A 17543-nucleotide genomic window follows, 5' to 3' on the forward strand; every position below is an offset into this window, starting at 1 on the left:
GTTCACATGTTACAGGTCACCCAGCAGGTGCACTCATTACGCACTGACATTTTAAATAACCACAGGTGGAGCTAATTTTGTCACTTATGATTCTTTGAGGAGACTTATAAACCATGCATTGTTTGGGGTCCTGAGGACAGAGTTTGAGAACCTGTGGTCTAAAATCAAGTAGCTTCCATTCAGGGTAGGACACAAGTTGCAGTTTATAAAGCCATATTTAACTTTGTTTAATTGAAATGCGGATGCTAATCCCATAGTGGTTGAGTGTCTGTACAGATGTGTCCACATACATCTATACTTCATGCGCTACAAATAACACGGGAGCTCCGTGTGGCTCTGTAGCACCAAGGGGCTTTTCATGCGATTTACCTTCAAAAATGTCTTATTTGCACAATGATGCAAATATTTAGCACAAGCGGCTTCTGCCGATTTAAAAATATGCAGCCTGCCTATGTTGTGTGCAACTGCAGGTGTATCTGCATATGAAACCCTACATGGCACTGTTACAGCTGCTGACACTAATGTAGCATTTTGCATGCAGATACATTACATACAGGCATGTTGCCTACCATTTTAATCAACAGAAGCTGCTCATGCTAATGATTCACATCACTGTGCTAACAAGACCGAGTCACGCCATGACTGGAAGGGCTGTTTAGCATGCAAGGAGGCTAGACTGTATGAGGACACATCTGTACACAGCATTACTGAAGAGTAATGTTAATGCTGCTGCCATTGTAAAAATGTAGAGACACCCCTAATCCACCGCTTGTCTACGACGTCACCATCAATCTTCTAGGCATCCCTACAGCTGCTCAGAATGTCTGTTGCACAAAGTTGCCAGGGCCAGAGAAGCTGCAGTTGCTGGCCCAAACATATCCTCATTGGACTGGACACCCCTCCCCCATTATCTACCATAGTTGCACACCAGCTGTCACTCACCCAAATTCTTTGTTGGAATTGTTAAACACATGTGCAGTACAAAAAAAAACCATTGGTCAACTGCACAAACCTCTACATAGCATCCACCTAAAAATCCTGCCTTTGGTACAGAATACTACCAAAACTTATTTTGAAAGACAGGGGGATGGGGGGCTTCCCCCAGTATTTTTTTACAATTTATTTTCAGTAACTGTGGTCAGATCACATTTCCCATTACAATTATGGGAAATGGGATCTGCTTTACTAAGCAAGTGATACTTAGGGGTTGGCGTAGAATTTTACTAATTCTACTCCAATTGCCGTGTAATAACTACAGGTGAAACTAAAATAATGTGAAAACACCCTTTCACTTTATTTTTGTAAAAATAATGTGAATAAATAGAGCCCCATATCTCAGTCTGATTTATATTTATTTAAAACACAATAGTTTTAATGATATAGTATTATATTTCATTGAGTCATAAGTATTGATCTTTTGTGCTGTGTATTCTATCTATATTTCTTTCAGTTCCTTTGAACTTGATTAGGAGTTGACACAATTCTTCACAGCTGCATGATCAGTATTATTAATTAATCATCACTAGCACCTATATAAAGGCATCTCTGATGTATTTCAGACCAACTGGAAGTAAAATGATTTTTACTGCAGTTAAGCAAAATTAGTTTTTTACTTTAAGCCCAGCATCAGTCAATGCAGACACTGAATTTTAGAATGCAGTCTCCCCTCCAGTTTTGGTTTCAGCAATGCATGGGAGAAGTTTTAGTGTTAGTATGTGCCTTGATGCAGTCCATGATAAATAGGCTTTCCTTGACTCAGGGAAGGTCACTGCTGTGATCTTTAGGAGAGAGCCCTAAATACGGCAAAGGCTCAGAGCTTTACAGGATTACAGGGCTCCGTGCACTGCCCAAGACCTGGCAGGATTATATTTAAAAATGTCCAACACTAGTGATTCCAATGACATTTTCATCAATGTGTTGCCACTATGTTTATCATGCGGTCAGGGGCGGGATTGGTTAGGTTCAGGCACCAGGCATGGAGGGTTTGTTTAAGGAGAGAGGGGAGGGGCAAGGGGGGGGTGAAGATCTTGAGTGCCTTCACAATGAGTCACATTGAGAAATGCATTGTCCCCTAAAAGTTTAAACACTCCACTGAAGTACATAATTATGTCCTGTAAAGTTATATGGAGCTTTACAATGCAGGATATATTACACACTACAGATCCATTGCAGCAAACAAGGCGACACAGCAAGACATGAGAAGTTACATTTTATTTAAGCATTTACAGCAGACATCACATCACCATTTTGTCTTCTATACAGAGCAATAGCCACAACTGTAACTCCAAGGACGACACCTACAGCTGCTGCTCCTCTTAACCAAGTCAGGGCTGAACTGGAACCAAGGGTAGCTGCTGGAAGATAAACATTGGTTAATCCTTCAAAAAGCATAATATACCTGCATTTATGTGCTAGATGACTGAAATCAGAACATTTCTCTAAAGGAACATACACAATGGACGATGTGTGTATTAAATCTAGTCAGCGGCAGGCCTGGCATCGATAAGTGCACACACCGACAACAATGAACGACAGCAGGGGAGTGGGTCCCTGATGCATTGGGCAACATGGCCTCGTTAATATCCCTAGATTGAGCTGCATGTACAATCAACTGTGAATCTCATTAACGACCTGCAGGAGCATGCATCATTCATAGCTTAGGGCATACACTGGACAATTTGAAAGATATAGTTCAATGATGTAGCTATAGTTCATAAAAATAGTTGGTGTGTATGCGCCTTTAGGGGCATATTTTCCTCATAAGCAGCATTTTTTAGTGTGGCTGTGATGATTTAGTGTAAATTTGCAAAGTGAAGATGAATTCTCTTTACTTAAATGCTCTTAGTAGTAGACTGGCTCCTATCAGAGGCCATCCTGGTGAAGAGCTATAGGCAGCGTAATATGTTACCACACTTCCTGGTTCAGATCCCCAGCATACGTCACTTTAGGGTGAATGAGAGGCCTTAGATCAGGGGAAATGAGATGGCCCTAGATCAGGGTCAAGCATCCCGGAGCTTGGTAAATACAACAGCTTTGCGAAACCCATGGGTTCTGCTATGGAAAAATGTACTCTCCATAGTACATCTAAAGATTCTATTTGCAGGTATCCACTGGAAATGGCTGTTTTTGGGGGAATATCCAGCAATTTTTTGCTACTTAAATAGGATAGCAGTATTGTCTGCTGATAAATCCATTTTGTAGGATACTGGTCGCTTTTTCATGTAATACTGGACAGCCATTTACATTGCAATCTGGTTGCAGACACCCCTAAATCCATCTGCACATTACAGGTTTATCCCTCCAACGGATAACTCCAACTAGCTTGCTGATATAGGGCCATGTTTAATCTCCATTATCAAAGGCCAAGCATGTGGCTGTAGAGTCTTATGCATAGTAGTACAAATAAGTCACTTTGTGCAGCAAACCTGGAGCTACCTAGTGGAATTTAGTGTTACCCTGGAAGTTTGTATTCAGAACTTTTGGTACACAGTCTAAGGCAGTGTTGGCTAACATTGACACTCCAGCTGTTGTGGAACTATATATCCCAGCATGCCCTGCCAGTTTTAGCATGCCCTAATAGCAAAACTGTAGCAGTGCATGCTGGGTTATGTAGTTCCATAACAGCTGGAGTGTCAAGGTTAGCCAACACTGGTCTAAGGTTATGTTCAGTCATCTTTAAAGAAACTGAAGTATAGGACCCCATTAATGGAAAGCTACAACACCTATGTGACCTGAATTTGGGTCCATAAAACCCAACTACACTTTCCTTTAGGTCCCAAATAAAGTACTGTCACAGCAATCTTACCAGTGTCTTAAAGCCTCTAATGTACTCTGGTGCCTGAATTTGAAAGGGACATTTGATGCTTAGGAGCACTACAGATGTATCTGTACTGTATACTTTCCTTTCTTCACCAAATGGCCAGAGATGCCTGGTGTGACTGATCCCATATCACAGGTGGTGAATACTGTACTTGCCTAAATTTTGCAAGTTATATACATCATGGCTGTACACAAAAATTCAGTGTCCTAGGTATGTAGGATTAGTATGTGTTAGAAAGGAATCAGTACAAGTCAGATTAAGGATAACTATAGGTCACTCATTGTACCAGTAGTTTGCCTTTTTATCTAGTTTGGCATTTGGGTGGCACAGAAAAGCTAAATGAAATTGCAGCTTGTGTTCAGGGTATCTGCATTGTACTTTGTCATTCGTGATGTGAAGATATTTTTGTAAATATATGTGTCAGGACACTTGGTCCTGTAGGGAGCCCAAAACAGGGAACAGATGTTTCCCATACACCCATCATTAGACAGTATTACAGGCTTATAACATGCTACCTTCATGTTCTCTGCTGAAGTCCCGGATCATCTCCAGCTCTTCAATAGCATTAAATAGAACTGGTCCATTGGAAGTGACAGTCATCAAGGTCTCTTCAGGACTCCTTGTGTCAGCCATTCTCTCTGAAAGAGAGTCACATTAAGTTGTGGAATAGGATCACTTAAAAAAAAAATTAGATATCTATTCAAAAAGTTGTTTGCACTCCTCTTAAATTTTTACAACTTGCCCTCCTTATTGTGGAACTATATATTATTATATTAGAGATAATTTGGCACTCAGTCCGGCCTCCACAGCATGCCCATGTGCCTCTCCAGCAGATAGTGAAAGGATGGCACTCAACAGCATTTCTAGGCACAGCCAAGATATATATCCTAGTTGTGCCTGTTATTTATTAGAAGTTCTGTTGAGACCATGAGTGCCATCCTTTCTATATATGCACACAATATTACTTGATACATAACCAGAAAGTGCTCTTGTGTATTAAAGATCCTCATAAAGAGAACAGCATTAGCAATTTCAGGTTCTGCAAGGACAAAAACAGTTGAGTTGCACTCCAGCATTGTAAAGCTTTAGCAGTTATGGTACTTCTGTGAAATGAAGTATTTTAGCTCATTAGGGGAGGCACAGTGCATGGCCAGGCCCCACAGCAATGTTTAGATAGGGGCCTAGCAATGCCAAGTACTTGACCCTCTGCTCAGTAGTTTGGAGAAGGGGCTTCTGCAGTTTGCACCATGGACCAGTACTTTCGAAGAGGTCTCTGCTCTTTTGAGCCTAAAATTACTCAGTGGTGGGGACAACTCAGCATACTGTAGCCCTTCACCTCTGGACACTTTAGCCTTGCCCCTGCAGGTTATATTCACGATGCAGAACATTCCATTACTCACTTTTCCTAGAAGCACAATTCACTACACACGAGTTTGCAGCAGAGGGGACACACACAGAAGCACTGCAGTGAAAGTAGACCTGTAGGATCATAGACAAGTTTTCTTGATTAGCTTTCTTGATTAGAAACTAGAATCCAGGACAGAGGTTCAACAGTCACCATGGATCTACCAAGTGCGGGAGACCAGGAGTTGGCATTCCATCTCTACTGAATGACTTACCAGTCCATCGAGAGCAACCTGGGTGCTCTGATCCACAAATGTGAAGGTGCTGACAGCGAAGCGCTGGTAGTAGGCTGGGAAAGGTATGTTCCGGGAGGCAGCTCCAAAAGGCACTAGCTGAGTGAGGTAGTTGTCTCCATCAAAAGGGCATCTATGATACACAATGTTAGCAACACCCAGTATAACCTTATATGCTACATACTGTACAACACATGAACAATTCAGTTTTTAATGTTTTCCTTTAAAACAGTAAGTCTTACCCATTGAACAAGACTGGCCATTGTGTATGGTCAGTAGGGAGAGGAGAATGGGTGGCCCAACAGTCGTTTAAGACCAGAACCAGGCTTGGATCATTTCTATGCAGAATTCTAACCTCCAGGAAGACTGGTTCTCTGAGCACTTTGATTACAGGATAATCTTCATCATAATAATAGGAACTATACTGCCCATCTGGAAGATAATGCAATTACAATGATTTTAAGTCAGAGCAGCCTTATCTTGGGCACTGTTTGAGATGTAAGCCGTTACAGAAACACTTGTCATGAGGGTTATTGGTCAAAGTGCAGCCAATCAGGAAGCTTCGTACAAGTTTAGTCAGAATGGGCAAAATATGAAAATGGCCTAAGACAATATATTAGAGAATGAGGAGCATTTTCTATTAAAAATTGGAACCATTGCATAGGGCTACTAGCTTTATATAGCTTACCCTATGTCAGTCATCTTTATTCTAGGCACAATTTTAAGTGTGCTGTGCCTAACAGACAATTATGATTTCAAAACACTTACAGGCCTTATTTTAAGGTTAGAGACTACTGGAAGTTACTGAAATATCCAATGATGGGGTGATTTAGGTGGAACCCCAAATAGTAGTTACCTTGCGCTATCCTCATCTCCAGGAGCAGAGGGCCTGATGTGGACACAGGAAGGGGTGGGGGCAGAGTGAGCACCTCAACTTGCAGAGGGAGGACACCAGTCAGAGAGTAGATGCAGCGAACAGTCAGCCTACACAGAGCAAAGGAGAGTGAGTAGTTTATATGTGGCAGTCAAATTCACACTGAATTATAGACCACTTACCTCATTGTACTGTCCCTTGTGATTGATGCTTTTTGCCATGTCTGTACATCTTTTGTTGCCACGAAGGCATATTCATATATCATGGACTGGTCAGTGATCTGTTTGGATAAAAGAAAAAGAAAAAAGTCTCAGTTACTACAATATACTAGTACTGAGACAATGCAAAGCATGCCGATGTCAGAACATCAACTTGGCCCTCATTACCAATCCTGCTCCCCCCTCTTCAAAATTTTATGGACTCTTAAGACCCACTTCTTTAGCAAAGCCTTCCAGCTCTCATCCTAACCCACCACTCCATGCTCACTCTTACACTCCTTTAGATTCTAAGCTCTCATGAGCAGAGCAGTTACCCATCATGTGCTTACCTTGGGTTTTGCTGCCCCGCTGCTTATTTGATTTGCATTGCAGAACATGGACAAGGTTAATAAACATTTCTGCAGCAGTCATAATACCCACTTTGTTCATGCTGTTTCTATACTTGAATGTGCTGCAGACCCCTTGTGGTGTCATAGTGAGGATATTTGGCATATCTTAGAGTATGCTAAAAACCTAAGCAAAGTATTTTTTGGTCAGACTAAAGCTCCATACACAGAGCAATCAGATATTGTTGCCTGATCGTCCTTCATGTGCTGTATGTTAGAAATTGAACATCCAGCACATGCATCAACCCCCAAACTAACAACCTGCGATAGACAGTTGCAGGTCCCTATAGTAGCCTGGTCGATAGACCATGTTGGCCTGCATGCATGGACAATGGTCAATATCGATAGCCCATGCATCAATCGTTTGGGGGTTGGAAGGGCCCAAAAAACAGGATATGATAGATAGCGATATATCGTTATCACGTTAAATCTGACTGTTCACATCATAAGCCTCAGTGAAAGATTTTAATACCAGTGGTGATAAGATCATGTTTCACATGAGACCAGTTACACAAACAAGACTATGGCAGAGAAGTTTGTCCTCTACCCTATAGAAAAAAGTAGGTTGTGGCATTTTAAAGGTAGACTTAATTGCCTTTTTGTTTTAAAAAAAAATCACCGATGCAGTAGTTCCCACAATGCTAAGGGGTGGTCAAGGACCACTCATGCCATCCACAGAGACCTCATTGCAGTCTTCCTCTTGGCACAGCTTCAGTGCTATTGCATTGTGGCCAGGGGGTAGTTACCAATAAGTTTAAATGAATCCACTGTAAACCAACTAGTTTTTATGGTATACAACAGACCTCCAAGACCTTTAGGAAGAGACTGGCACCTGCACAGCTTAGATTTGAATAACACCTTTATAATTCAATACATTGGCAAATGGGAGGTTAATAGCCATGTTAGTCTCACCTGATTGGCACCACCACAGGACAGGGGAAACTGGAACACTGCAAATGAAGTCGACTGAGAGACAGTCAGAGCAGGGCAGGAGGTAGAGTCCAGGCCAAGCACATTGATGGAACGCAGAATTAGAGATGGAACGGTCAGGTCTTTGGATATGGCGACCACCATGTTGTAATCATCAGTGCACTGTGCAGTCACTGTATGGGCATAGTCAAATGCAAAGTCATTTTTGAACATAAATTTAGACCCCCTTATTGCTGTACAAGCAAATGCTTTTCCTGAGGTCTAAACTGTAGTCATACAATCTTCTCACAATAGGAAACAGTTATATTGCTGGAGGTTTATATTCCCCATTTATCAATTGCAGGTTACTATATGACCGAAAACTTTGGTTCATTGAAGCATTATAAGCTTCTGTATAAGACAACCATTTAGACTGGTTATATAGTAGCCCAGTATTCTTAGAAGGGGATGGCACAACATTAATACACTGCAGTGCACCTCTGCAGAGACTCCAGTTATCTGGAGGTATTATGAAGAGTGCACTGTACCGAGCATTAATTATTAAAGAACACCATCATACTACAGATACTTTAAGCAGTAACAGTTATCCCTTGATGCTGTAGCATCCAGTGTCAGAAAGCTGGTCCAAGCCAATCAGCTGAATGGTTAGACTTAGTTATTCATCTAGAGTCATCAGTAACATCTCTCTGGTTCAATTGGTGTTTTGAGCTTTCAGTCCATTAGCATGGTTGCTGTAATAACCCACTTATTAGGCACACATGAATTACCCAGGTTCTGTGGCTGGCTGCATGGCTACATTTCACTTGGGTTTAATCAGCCACAGAACCTGTGTAATTAATATGTTCCCAATTAAAGGAAAACAGGTTAAGTCTCCCATAACCAAAATATACAAAAACTAGAGCTGTGCGCCAACCCTCGCATTTTGGATCTAGATTGGTTTTGCCAAAACCTCACCTCAATGTTTTGGTTCTGGATCTGGATTTTCTTAAAGTCATAACAGCTAAAATCAAATAAAACGGGCCTGTTTGTTCCTACAGTATAATTAACCTCAACAACATTTCCAATCAATTTTGACCACCTAACTAGATGAAGCAAATATTGTTAAGGCCAAAAGGTTGCAACCAGCTAGCTGACTAAGCTAAGTGACAGTGGGTGGCACTAACATGTGGCAGTTCAGCTTCTACTTTCCAACACTGATAGTGTGTTATACAGTGGGTTGGCTACACCAATAGTGCACTTACTGTGACAGCAGTGTCGACAGAGCGGGGTTGCTGACGGTGTCCTCAGAACATGGAACGGCAGTGCTTTGGTGCTGGCAGTGTCCTCAGTGAAGGGTATTAGTGATGTTGGCAGTGCCAGCAGTGTCTTTATTGCAGGTTTGCTGGCTGTGTCAGCAGTGCAGGTGTTGCTGGCTGTGTCCTCAGTACATGGAATGGCAGTGCTGTGGTGCCTGCAGTGTTCAGTGAAGGGTACTGGCGGTGTCCTCAGTGCTGGTTTGCTGACTGTTGGCACCCTGCATTGAGAACACACCTGCACTGCCAGCAGTGTCCTCAGTGCATGTGTGCTGACAGTGTCGGCAGTGTGAGGGTCACTGACGGTGTCAGTACGTAGGGCAGCAGTGCCGGTAGCAGGGGATGCTGCCAGTGGGGGTGCCGATGGAGTCAGGGGGTGGCAGGTGCCATCTTTTTCCTTTGTGTGCATTTTCACTAGGCTTAATGCTGATTAGCTGAGAGCCGTGACAGACTGCTCAGCCAATCAGCGTTAAGCCCGCTCAATACAAAACTTCATGACCAGACAGCGGGGTCGTGAGGTTTTGCCTTTGGTGAGGGATCCAGGGCAGGCAGGGAGATCAGAGCCTTGCACGGATCCCGGAAATTCAGGTGGGTTCAGATCTCTGAGATCCAAACCTGCTCATCTCTAACCAAAACACGGAATACTCTGAAATATGGAATTTTGAGCACAACTGGGATAGTGACCCTTGCTTTTTGATGTTCAATGTACACTGTTTAAGGCACAAAATTATTAAAGCTATTGTATAAGCATACCTTCAGGCTGTGTTTATTAAACAAATTAATTTCATGCATTTACACAAACTTTGTAATTTGATAATCAGGGATAACAGCCATCTGAGTTATCAGCCATAGATTGCACTATCCAACTTACATGTGTCTCCAAAGTAGCAGGGGACTCCGGACACACTTGGGGAATAACAGCATCCGATGCTTTCACAGAGATCCCTGGATACAGAGGCATTTGCACAAGGCAAGCGACTTGATTGCAGGACAGAAGAGCAAACACTTGGGCTGGGAGCGTCCATAGCTAGGAGAGGAAACCGGTTGCATATTACAGTTTTGTCAACTACACCGGAGAGGTGAAGTGGAGAAGTTATCCATCATAGCAATCTATCCAGCACAGTTTGAAGCAGACTGGTTGATTTGGGCAACTTTTCCACTTTGAGATGGACCTACAATTTGAGTGTGGCCTTTAGATCAGGGAAACCAGCAATATAAACTTGGATTCATGAATGGTTTCACATCACTCCTGGCCTAGGACCCTGCTCATTATCCCCAGTTTGACTTCCCAAGTGCTTCAATATCCCTCAAATGGAGAACGTCCTCCCACGTGCACTTTTGTTCTCCCAACACAAGAAAAAGCCAGCAAGACCATAGCTATAAGAGCTGTAGGATTTCATAGGTTAAGGATAAATGGGCAACACTATTAGTCATTAATGGCCCCTAACATCACCCATACATATTTAACTGCCCTGATCAGCTTAAGGACTTAGACCAGTGTTGGTTGTAAATGCATCCATCATCATCTACTATAATATAAAGTCTAACAAAGGTCTTGAAAGAATCACTTCCCATTATACAAGAGGACCAGTCTCCTTCATGGGCTCCATTACCAGTTCTAAGTATAACATTATGGCCAGAGCAAGAGTCACCTTGTCAGTTGGTTCACTAATTGTTTTAGCCATGGACCTGTGATCTAGAAGATAATGCATTTTCCACAGCACTTCTGGTTTACAGCACCACAAATTAAGACAAACGCATAGATATCACCCCTAGCTCATTACATTATTTAGCAGTGCTCAGTCATTGTAGGAAGAAAGCAGATATCTGGACAAGAGGGTCAATATTTGAAGTAGAGGTCTCAGACAGATTTAAGTATGAAACATTAAGGACTACCATAAGTGGGCAAAGAAGTATCCAGTCTAAAATATGCATCTTGATGAAAATCTATAGTCCCTGAAAGGCCAATAAACTTTTGGGACCTCTGGTTAAAGCCATTTAGGTGGCTGCACTTTGAGATTCTGCACCCGGGGAGGTTAGGGAGTCACTCATCACAGATTAGGACCTCTAAAATAAATCTGGAAAAATTATTGGATATTACAGGTAAAACTTTCTTTGCACTAGTGTTTATACACAGATTTTGGCCTAGTAGAGGACATGGTTTATAGTGTTGGTGGGAGACAATTGTATACACTAGGTCCACTGTAGAAGATGGCAACTCTTAGCTGTTGAACAACCTCATTTGTAAGCAAAGGTAACCTGTAAGGATAGGGCACTTTAGGTCCTTCTTGTGGTATTGAGCTTTTCCATCCCGGACAATTTCTTCCAGGCTGATAGTCATCACATACTCTCCATCCTATACACAAGAGCACATTTTGGCCATGGTAAGACATTTCTGAAAGCTTGTACTGTATGCATGGTAAACATCTATAAACAAGCGATTTATCAAACCTTGGAGAGATAAAGTACCTGCCAAACAGCTGCTAACTCACTTTACAAGTTTTGTTTGAAAAAAATATAAAAAATCCCCAAGCTATGATACATCTCCCCTAAGCCTTAAAGACATCTCAGTGACTGATGACTATTGACAGTTCCCTAGACACCCACCGCTAAAGCCCTGGAGCTTTGGCCGTAGTTCTAGCCAAGGAACTAGTTACTTAAACCATATCTACCCTTAGATTTTGGCTAAAGCTTTGCATGTTTGCATCACCAGCTAGGCAAAGTAAGGACTATAGAGCCCACCTTCCTTACATCTTTAAATATTAATTTCTGGTCAGAGTGACCGGATTAGATGAGTATGGCTAGGAATTACGCATTTATGCTTATGTAGCAGGCAATAGGCTAAATATCCCAAGGATTAGATTTGTAAGGACCTGGACACTAGTCTGATGAAAAGGAGTGTTGGGGTATTTATAATCAAGTGTTATAAATGCTGTGGTACAGCAGAAAGTTGCTGGGCAATTTTTGGCTTTACCAGATTAGGGACCAGTTAGGCAGTGATCTCATTCTGCTTTGTTACTGTACATTAATTTTACTCATTATAGGAATATATGGTTCTACAGCCATTCCGCATTTACAAGTCTACAAGTGCCAAAACCTATCCTGCACCAGGAAACAAATACCCTTACCTCCTCTCTTATATAACATCCATCGTAAGCTGCACCAACCACCATTGAGCCATCTGCCTTCTGTCCAACCCATGTCCCACAAGCAGGATTAGTGTGGAGATAATGAGACTTCCCGGCATCATCTAAAGACAGCAAATAAAGCAAATCAGTTTATAGCCTACTAGCAAGAGACTGCCAGGGCAAGTCCCCAATTTATGAATTAGACACAAGCATGTCCCAGATTTCTACACATGCTATTCTATAGGCCAGCTATTATTTAAGCTGGACTGACTGTAAAATTAGTTCTTCGCTTAGACAAACCAGCAGTTCAAGAACAAATCATGACAGGAACATGCAGGGGGGGGGGGGGGGGGTCGAAGCTGGATAATTGGCTGAGACGAGATGAGCTTAAAATTAGATCGTAACGACGCCATCTTGCGACTGGCCGCAAGACGCCATTTTAGAAAATGAGATTGCAAGACGCCATTTTGCGAATGGCCGCCCAATCGCCATTTTAGATAAACACACTTAAGTACATATGGCGATGTTACTATTAGCATCATGCGACTGCATATTTTCCCATTTCTCATTCACATAAATACGCACAATTGCACTGTTAACTAGTCGCATATTGGCGAATGCATAAGATCCTGTATGAAAATGCTGTTTATTAGCTTCATGCGCACGCATCTGCCCCAAGTTAACTAGCGTCTTTATATCAAACCCCAAATACTTACACATTAAAGCTTATGGAACCTTATGTGAATATGTAAAGTATAAGATTCAAGTTTGTTCATTTATTATAATTGCTGTGAAATAAAGGTTATTTGGTAGCTAAGGTTTTATACATGATAAGTAAGCCATGTTTGGTATTATACTGATCTGCACTCTTTCAACAGTATTCCGGTATAAACGGTGTGAAGATCGCAACATACATTCTCAACTTATGGACCGAAGAGATTTAAAGCAGAAAAATTTATTTTTGTGAATGTTTGCATGAGGCGGGAAACCAGAGGCAACCAGTTGTTAGAGGCTGGACTGTATTTGAATCAACCTGTTAAATCCCTTGCAACATATGCACCCTCATTGAGGACCAATGGTATTAGCAACAAACTTCTCTATTGTGTTGTGTTTCTGTGAGGGAATAAATGTGTGTGTTGTGACCCCAGTATGGAGTCTTCTTGCTGAATGACGGTATCTGGTCCAGAGTGCTTGCGTATGTATAACTGTACTTAGGTCTGTATAATTCTTTGCGCTAAATTGTACTTCGATCATAGTGTGTAACTGACTGTACTTTTACTTGAATAATACTTTGTGCTTTGGAAACACATGTTCCAGGTCTAAGGTTTTTATTTACTGTATGACTGCGTACGCAAAATAAGAGTCAATCTTAGACGTTTATAGGCAGGCTTTAGAAGGTATAGGTAAGAGTGTTGAGGTTCAAATTCAGTATCGTTAGGGGTCACTTATTTTCTGCCATTGTATGTTCTAGAGCAGCGGTGGCGAACTATGGCACTCCAGCTGCTGTGGAATTACATATCCCAGCATGCACTACCAGTTTTAGCATTCCCTAATAGCAAAACTCTGGCAGTGCATGCTGGGATATGTAGTCCCATAGCAGCTGGAGTGCCAGGGTTCACCACCACTGTCTAGAGTATCTAGACTGAATACATTCTAAACCAAAATGGTTATGTTTCAATATTATGCATGACATTAACCCTTAGTTACAGATAAACATGCCAGCTTAACTTTTTTACAACCAAGCTATCAAACCAAGGGGTCTACTTTATTAGAGAAAAGCCCTATATCTGGGCAGAGACTAGCATTAGTGCTAGAGAAACAACTTATTTGAAAAGCTGCAAGGCTGCCTATAGCCATCACCTGCTCACTTAGCACGATAGCAGGAGTACAGCTAGTGAGAGCTATCATAGTAGAGGCTTCAGGGGAAAAAGAAAAAAGAAAAAAAAAAACCCTTTGCCCAGTTTAAATAAAGCTTCTACAGGGTACACTAGCCCAGACTTCCAGTGCAGTGTGCCTACGTGAATTTGCCAGGAAAGCTGTAAGACCCCCTCCTGCCATTGCCATCACACCAGATAGCTGGGCATCACTCAACTGCCCCAGCAAGCCTCAGTGATAGATGGTCTATTGCTGCAGAAAATGTATAATACCACATTACCAAGTAGATTAGACACTGTTGGTGCATCTAATGCTTAGAACATAAGGGCATCTCTTTTCCAAAGAGAACAGAGCTACTATTTTTATGGTTGCAGGGGTAAACAGGATTTGCATGGGGAGGTTTCCAGACATGGATATACAGTATAGACCTATCATTTGCTTGAGCTATTTTAACACCAAGCTTCCTATATCATATTGTAAAATGTATCTTGTGAGCACTCAGTAATAGTGACTTATATGCAGCATGCCAGTGCAGGGACAGAATTCTCAACCTTAAAGGTGCCTGGCTAGGTATTTAAGATTCAGAGTTCCAGTCCTGGGTATGGCATACTGGGAAACATGGGTTTTTAAACTATGGGGGAGAGGGGTGTTATGAAGCTATTCTCCATACACCCAGGTCTTAATATGAGAACTAATTTTAACCACCTCCAATTTAAGCTAGAACTTCTAATAGCAGAAAATTTATATGCTGTACATTTCAGGTGAAACCCATTGAACAGTGTTGACTGCAGCCAGTGCTGTTATGACAAAGTGACCAATGTAACACAATATAACCATCGTTTGCTGAAGAGGCCAGAAATCATAACACTTAAGCTGCTTATTATCCACGAGCAGATAGTGGAACGACAGTACAATTACAACATTGTAATCGTATAGTCGTTCCTCATCCCCTGTAGTGCCTACACTGAACGATATGTTGTTCACTGCAGGCACCCTTCCTCATCCCCAATCTGTCATTATCGGCAGAGGGACTGGCGTGCTCAGGCGATGATTTAGGTTGAAAATGACCAGCGGGAGCACACATCGCTGGTAGTTTGACATTTTAATGCCTGATGTAGTTATGGTTCAGTTGCTCATTTGAATCACCTAGTGGATACGCGGCATTCATCATACTGAAGGGAGTCATCGGGACTTTCCAAAAGCACAATTTCACCATCAGTAGGATATGAGCACTGTATACCTAGGATAATACAGCATGGATGCAACATATAGCCACTACTAAAAGAGTTAGAACTGCCTTTCACAGAAGACAGGTCATCTGAGAGCCAATTAGGAAAGACAATATAGACAGGTATCCATGTTAGTCTAAATCATAGTAGGGGACTGTTCTAGAACTATTTCAAAAGGTTATTTGGGGCCTAAAATACATTTTTCCCCACACTTAGGTCCTGATTCAGACTTGGGAATAGAGAGATCAACTGATCATCTTTGTGAAACCATGCTGCACTGCAGAGAGATTTAGATTTGGAAGGAGCGTTTCCAAACTGACATCGAAATTGTAGAGTAATAATAGAGCTGTTCAGTATTTGTGGGCTACATGCAAAAGCAGCCAGTATTTACCCCACATGTAACAAAAAAAAAAAAAATGTATTTACAGCCCTTGCATTGCAATATGGTTTGTTCAGGTTCACAGTTGAGAGAGATCTCTCTATTCCCAATGCTGAATCAGGCCTTTAGGCCACAAGGATCTTTAGCAGTCCATGTTTTAAGGACATCCATAGTTATGCACAGATAGCTTCATTTTCTCTCAATCTTTTAGATAACCATCTGTGGTCAAGCATAAATATCCTTAAAATCAGGACTGGTAGGGTGCATTGAGAGCCAAATTTGCAAGGCATTAGCCTGAGGAGTCTCAATCACTTGAGGTGTCCCAAGGTTATAGTTTCAAACTCTAAACCAGAGACCAGAGGTTCCAAAACACCAACATTACAGTCCAGGTTTTAATGTTGTCCATACTGCAGTACAAATTGCCTGAAGTACCAATTAAGTCACCAAGGATATTCTTAAAACAGTGAAGTTTGGGAGCCTCTGCTCTAAACATTTAGATCAGTTCTACATTGAACTACTCACCAATAACAGCTAAGACAAAAACAGCATCTTCCAGCACAGAGGGAAGAGTAAAATTCATATGTCTGGGTCCACACTGCAGATGTGAGGCATCATCCCAATAATCCAGCATTACACCCATCAAGCATTGCCAACTGCAGATCCAGATTACTCCCACTAACCCCAAACCTGTTGTAAAACTGCCCATCTTTCCAACAACAGCCAATGTTGGAAAACAGCCACAAACCAGCCCTTTATACCATGAGGATGAGGCGGGAGCAGCGATGTGATAGGTCAGGTGCTGATGTGAGACAGGTGCGCTGTATGTATCACTAAGGTCTCACTAATTAAATACCCGTTACTCATACCCCTTTTACAACCCGGGCAGCTCCCTGGTGTAAAAGGGGAGAGGGTTGGATTGCCGGGTCGAGTGACCCGGCAATCCAACCCCGGTAACCAGCAGAGTTTAACACGGGCGTAGCCCGTGAAACCCTGCTGTGAGAACAGCGCACTCCGGGTCACGATGACCTGGAGTGCGCTGCTAGCCGGCCGATTGGTCCGGCTTCAGTGGCGCTTGGAGATGACGTCATCTCCAAGCGTCCACTTTCACTCCGCAAAAGCCGGGTCTATGCAGACCCGACTGCGGTGTGAGCGGCGCTGACTCGGGAATATCCCGAGTCGGCGCCGGCAAAATTCCGGGTCTGATCCAGATAGGAACTTTGTTCCAACTCCGGGTCAGACCCGGAATTTAGGTGGAAAAGGGGTATCAGTGTGGGGGTCTATCTAACGTGCATTTTCTATTGCTTTATCAGTAAAGCTGCATACACACACAACGATTTTGTTACCAACGATTTTATGAACGATTTTTATGAACGATTTTCTGTCAGATTATCTGTCAGATTTTTTAAAGTGTTATGGTGCGTACACACTGGGCGATTAAAGTGGACGACTGAACGATAACGATATCGTTATCGTTCAGTCGTCCACTTTATCGTCCATTTTTAACACAAAAAAGATGAACGATGACGACGACGCGCCTTCCCGCGGGTCGTTCGTCATCCTCGTTCATCGGGCTGACATGCAGGCCAACCTGACGACCTCGTCAGGTTGCTGCATGTCAGGGAATGGGTGAGAGAGCCCGGCGCTGAACGATATCGCTAATGATATTGTTCAGCGGCTGTGCTCAATGTCATGAACGACATTGAGCACAGCCTGCCGGGGACACACTAGACGATATCGCTCAGGGAGCATATCGTCTAGTGTGTATGCACCTTAAT

At 42.4% G+C, this 17543-nt stretch overlaps 1 protein-coding gene across 2 annotated transcripts; it reads right to left on the reverse strand.

Moving 5' to 3' along the window:
* Window positions 1–2193: 2193 nt before the first annotated feature.
* On the reverse strand, window positions 2194–16511 carry LOC148517664 (zona pellucida sperm-binding protein 4-like). Of its 2 annotated transcripts, none has more exons than XM_088478234.1 (12): window positions 16291–16511; window positions 12286–12407; window positions 11417–11513; window positions 10029–10184; window positions 7848–8038; window positions 6514–6611; window positions 6314–6441; window positions 5700–5889; window positions 5440–5590; window positions 5221–5299; window positions 4336–4458; window positions 2194–2351 (listed from the first exon to the last, which is right to left on the reverse strand). In XM_088478234.1, the coding sequence occupies exons 1-12, from the start codon at window positions 16472–16474 to the stop codon at window positions 2215–2217; spliced, it is 1656 nt and encodes a 551-aa protein (XP_088334360.1). In that variant the 5' UTR covers window positions 16475–16511; the 3' UTR covers window positions 2194–2214. The 2 variants fall into 2 exon arrangements, with proteins under 2 accessions (XP_088334360.1, XP_088334359.1); XM_088478233.1 differs by having other exon boundaries at window positions 2194–2354.
* Window positions 16512–17543: the final 1032 nt, after the last annotated feature.

The sequence above is a fragment of the Taudactylus pleione genome, unplaced genomic scaffold, assembly GCF_031769625.1.
Source record: "Taudactylus pleione unplaced genomic scaffold, aTauple2 ptg000212l, whole genome shotgun sequence".
Classification (NCBI taxonomy): Eukaryota; Metazoa; Chordata; class Amphibia; order Anura; family Myobatrachidae; genus Taudactylus; species Taudactylus pleione.

Coding starts and splice junctions, on each gene's coding strand:
- LOC148517664 (XM_088478233.1), bottom strand. CDS start 16,474: ATGGGCAGTTTTACAACAGGTTTGGGGTTAGTGGGAGTAATCTGGATC. Junction 6,612..7,847: donor CCTGTGGTGGTGCCAATCAG/GTGAGACTAACA, acceptor TTATCCAAACAG/ATCACTGACCAGTCCATGAT. Junction 4,459..5,220: donor GAATTGTGCTTCTAGGAAAA/GTGAGTAATGGA, acceptor ACTCTCTTTCAG/AGAGAATGGCTGACACAAGG.